The 4,574-nt window shown below is 50.5% G+C and overlaps 1 protein-coding gene across 1 annotated transcript; it reads right to left on the bottom strand.

Moving 5' to 3' along the window:
- Positions 1-1,466: 1,466 nt before the first annotated feature.
- LOC104076152 (olfactory receptor 14C36-like) lies at positions 1,467-2,402 on the bottom strand. Its single transcript, XM_009576916.1, has one exon. The coding sequence runs from the start codon at positions 2,400-2,402 to the stop codon at positions 1,467-1,469; it is 936 nt and encodes a 311-aa protein (XP_009575211.1).
- Between the last annotated feature and the right edge of the window lie 2,172 nt (positions 2,403-4,574).

Raw genomic sequence — 4,574 nt, 5'->3', positions numbered from 1 at the left:
ACTGAAAATTTCATTGAAACATTTTCTTTGCTTTAGACTTTTCCTCATTTCTTCTTTGTTTCATTTTTATTGATATTTTCTGAACATTTCTATCATAATCAGGCCTGCAGCATAAAAAAAAGACATTTCTATGTCTTGCAGAGATCCCAGTGTGCTAAAAACCCTCCCCTCCCGGGAGCATCCATGCCACTCACTCTTTGCACAGAGACAGTCACCCACTAAGGTGGCAGGCTCTCTCAGCTGATTCTGGGAAGCAGGGTGATCAACTTCAGTGAAACACCCTGAGTTTGGGTGGCCAGATTTGCACTCATCTCAATACACCTGTATTACAGTGTCACTTAAAGGGGTGTCTAGATCATCTATGAACACTCCCTTTTCATCCCTTCCTAGGTAAATGAAGAGTACTCCTTTTCAGGTGAAGAAAGGGAGGAGACTGGTCTTCCCCAACAGCAGACACCTCAGTGCAGATGTCTATGTCAAATCAAGTTGTCTAGACTTCCTTTTCTAGTCAATGGAGAGACAGAAGTTGTCTCAAAGGATGTGTCTGGAGATACTTTTCCTGGTGACCAGTGAATGCTCCAGAAGGGTTCCCATAGGTCCTGGGTCATGTTTCTGAGCAGCATATGGGTACTTCAGCTACCTCAGGGCATCTGAGATAGCAACAGCTATGCGCAGATGTGGGCAAAGGAATTAATCAAATTAATTTCCTCCATCACCTTCCCAGGGACTGAGATGCGGCCGACCAGCCTGTAGTTCCCTGGATGCTCCTTCTTGCCCTAATTGAAAATGGGTGCAATATTTGACTTCTTCCCATCACCAGAGAACTCCCTTGAGGTCAGACCTTGTTTCTCAGGGCTTGGTCCATCTGGGTCTTGAAAACCTGCAAGGATGAAGGACTTCAAAATCTATCAGGTTCCAATGCTTGACTAGCCTCATGGTGAAAGAGGTGAGGCCCCCCTTGCTGTGCGCTGTCCTTCAGCCATTCCTTCTCCAGGCTGAACAAGCCCAGCTTCATCAGACTTCCCTCACAGAGAAAGTGATCCAGCCCCCTGACCATCTTCAGGGCCCTTCACTAAATTGGCTCCAGCTTGCTGGCACCTTTGCAGTACTGGCGTTCCCAAAACTGGACACAGTGTTCTGGATGTGGTCTAACAAGTTCCACGTAGAGGGGGAGAGTCCCTTCCCTCCCTCTCCTGGCCGTGCTTTCTGTCATACAGCCCAGGGCCCTGCTGTCCTCCCTTGCTGCCAGGGCTCACGGCTGCATTCTTTATTCCGAGCTCCTTTACCTACACAGGGAGCCCAGCTCCATATATACATGAGATCTTTCGGGTCAGAAAACACTGGTGGAGGGGTAAGAATAATATTATTTAAGTGGAAGTAATATATGAAGCATAATAAATAAAGAGAAGAACAAGACACATATGATCAAAAGAGCATCTGAGCTTTTCCTGAGGATGATGAATACCTTATCGATGCTGCAGTAGTCCATCTTCAAATAGTTTCCGCAGGGCCTCCTTGGTCTCCTTGTTCCTCATGCTGTATATGAGGGGGTTCAGTGCTGGAGGCACCACAGTGTACAGCAATGCCACCACCTGATCCAGGGATGCGGAGGAGATGAAGGGGGGCTTCAGAAGGGCAAACATGAAGGTGCTGATAAACAGGGAGACCATGGCCAGGTGAGGGAGGCCCATGGAAAAGGCTTTGTGCCATCCCTGCTCAGAGGAGATCTTCAGCACAACCCTGAAGATCTGCACATAGGACAGCACAATGAAAACAAAACACCCCAAAAACAGAAAAGCACTAAATGTGACGAGCCCAGCCTCCCTGAGGTAGGCATCTGAGCAGGAGAGCTTGAGGATCTGGGGGATTTCACAAAAGAACTGGTCCACAGCATTGCCTTGGCAGATGGGTAGTGAAAATGTATTGGCAGTCGGCAGCACAGCATTGAGAAACCCACTGCCCCAGGCAGCTGCTGCCATGTGGACACAAGCTCTGCTGCCCAGGAGGGTCCTGTAGTGCAGAGGTTTGCAAATGGCAACAAAGCGGTTATAGGCCATGACAGTGAGAAGACAAAACTCTCCTCCAATCAAGAAGAGAAAGAAAAAGACCTGTGCAGCACATCCCAAGTAGGAGATGGCCCTGGTGTCCCACAGGGAATTGGCCATGGCTTTTGGGAGAATGGTGGAGATGGCGCCCAGGTCAAGGTGGGAGAGGTTGAGGAGGAAGAAGTACATGGGGGTGTGAAGGCGCTGGTCACAGGCTATAGCTGTAATGATGAGGCCGTTTCCCATGAGGGCAGCCAGGTAGATGCCCAGGAAGAGCCAGAAATGCAAGAGCTGCAGCTCCCACATGTCTGTGAATGCCGGGAGAAGGAACTCATTCATGGAGCTGCTATTGGACATCTGCTGCTTCTGGGCATGGAAACTGCCAAGGGAGATAAAACAGAAAAATTCAGAGAAGCTTCTCTGAGCAAAATTTGATTCATTGTGAAGTACCTCAGGGTGCTTTTCTTTCCTGGGGGACAATTATGCAGGTCTGAGGCTTCAGCTCTGGTTTGTGCCAGCTGAGTGTGCTGTGCAGAGCAGTGCCGTCTACCCATGGGCTCCTTAAGAGTCAGTCCTGCTTTACAGCAATGACACATGCAGGTAGCAACAGCCCAGTGTGTTTTGAGCGAGGGTTCCTGGAGAGGAGTTCCCTGTGATGCACTATAGCGGAGGGTAAAAAGCTCAGAAGGATGCTTTCTTCCACAGAGGAAAGTGGGACATGAGGTGCAGCAAATGTGTTGTTACACGGTAGTTTAGTATTCAGACACCCCCATCCCAACTTGGGAAATGTTCTTGGAAAGAGTAAAATTGCCCCATTGCCCCGTTGCTCTCAGTGTAAGCGTCCTGCTCACATCCAGGAGGGCTCTGGTGCCCAGCTGCTCTGTGCTTGCACCGCTCTTGGCTGGAGGAGGACTACACACAGAGGTTGCTCTGAAAAAGAAACTGGACTGTACTGGAAGCAGAGGGGTCCCGTTGAACGTGCAGATTTAAAAACACCTCTCCTTTCCAGCACAGCTATGCAAAGGACGATGAAGAGGACAGGACAAGGATGCTGATTTGCATGGGCAGATCAGGTGTTCTCAGACATCACAAAAGTCCTACAGGAGAGCTATGACCTTCTGGAGTGATGCTCACAGCCCTGCAGGACTCCCTGTCCAGCATAATCAGGTGATGTCTGCTAAGGGAAGCAGTGTCTCATTGCCCAACCACTGTTTGCAGTGTCTCGAGCCTGGAAAATTAAGAGGGGGCTTGGGCACCTTGGTCGCATGGAAACACTTCCAGGGCAGCACCCTCCAGGTCAGTGTCAGAGCAGGCACTCAACACCCCCACCCCTAGCGCCACACCACCACTGTTATTGCCAGGGACCCCAAGAGCAGGAAGAAGAGCAGCACAACCAGGTGGAGAAACAAAGAAAAACTCTGTGACTCCCCTCCTAAGGAAAGCAAGGAGAGGAGAGGAGAGGAGGCTGGGCACGCAGGAAAGCCTCCTCCTTACCCACGAGAGCACAGCACGCCCCAGTTAGCAAAATCCCAGGGGAGTGGCTCTCAGCCCCTTTGCTCTGCAGAGGGAAGTGGCCACGTGTCAGTAGAGATGCACCTCTGCTGTGCTAGAGCTCTGGCTGCAGAGGAGGCAACTCCTGCCCTGGACCACAGAGCCTTGAGGGCAGATGCTCTACTGGGTGGGAGACAAGACCCGCAGACTTGCTCAGAGGAAGGTATCTGCATTGGAGGGGATGACAGGGAGCTTTCCAAATTCTCCTTCCCATGACAGTTCTGTTGGAGTTTCATATAACTCTCTGTCCATGTGTCTGCTGCCTAGAGCTATCCCTGCCAGGCTGTTTCTCTGCCCTCAAATTTTTCCCTGTCAGGGATCACAGACCCCACCACCAACTACTGTCTGCTCAGCTCTGACTTGAAGAAACCTCCCAGTTTCAGGCACTCTCTAGAGGTACTCCCCATTTGCAGGCAGTAAGGAGCAGGTCAGACAAACCCTGATGAGGACAACAAAGGTGATACTTGTGCTCTCTGTAGGTAGAAGAGTGGATGAAAGCAGTTTACTTGGCTCCTACCAGACCTACTGATCTCTCAGTGTAGCGACTCAGGACTCTCAATCTCCCTCTCCAAACGTAGCAGTGCCTTTTCCCTTTTTCCTGGAACACCAGGAAACTGAAAGCACAGACTCAGGAAAGCTCTTTACCTTTAAGGTATCCCCTGCCTTGATCTTCCTCTGGAAAAGTCCCTTCTGAAATGTCCTGGGCAGCTCTGGGTGCACACCCTGGCTTCATCCCTTCACACTTGTCTAACATGAGCCCCTGGACCTGACAGATCTTGTAGGCTGTAGGCTGTGATAGCTTTAGGAGACCCTTCCAGGAACCACAGCTGCATTGCTCTGCCTCAAGAGACTTACCGTGTCAGGGGCTGTAAAGATTTCCTCCCTTGGAACTCTCCTCTGTCCTCCCACTCCAGATTGCCTTTAAACTCCTTCTGCCCTACTCCTTTTCCCAGAGCCCTGCTGTGCTTTGCAGTGGAG

Source organism: Fulmarus glacialis, unplaced genomic scaffold (assembly GCF_000690835.1).
Source record: "Fulmarus glacialis isolate BGI_N327 unplaced genomic scaffold, ASM69083v1 scaffold1594, whole genome shotgun sequence".
NCBI lineage: Eukaryota > Metazoa > Chordata > Aves > Procellariiformes > Procellariidae > Fulmarus > Fulmarus glacialis.
Note: the sequence above shows the minus strand (reverse complement) of the source record. Positions and strands in the feature narration are given on the sequence as shown.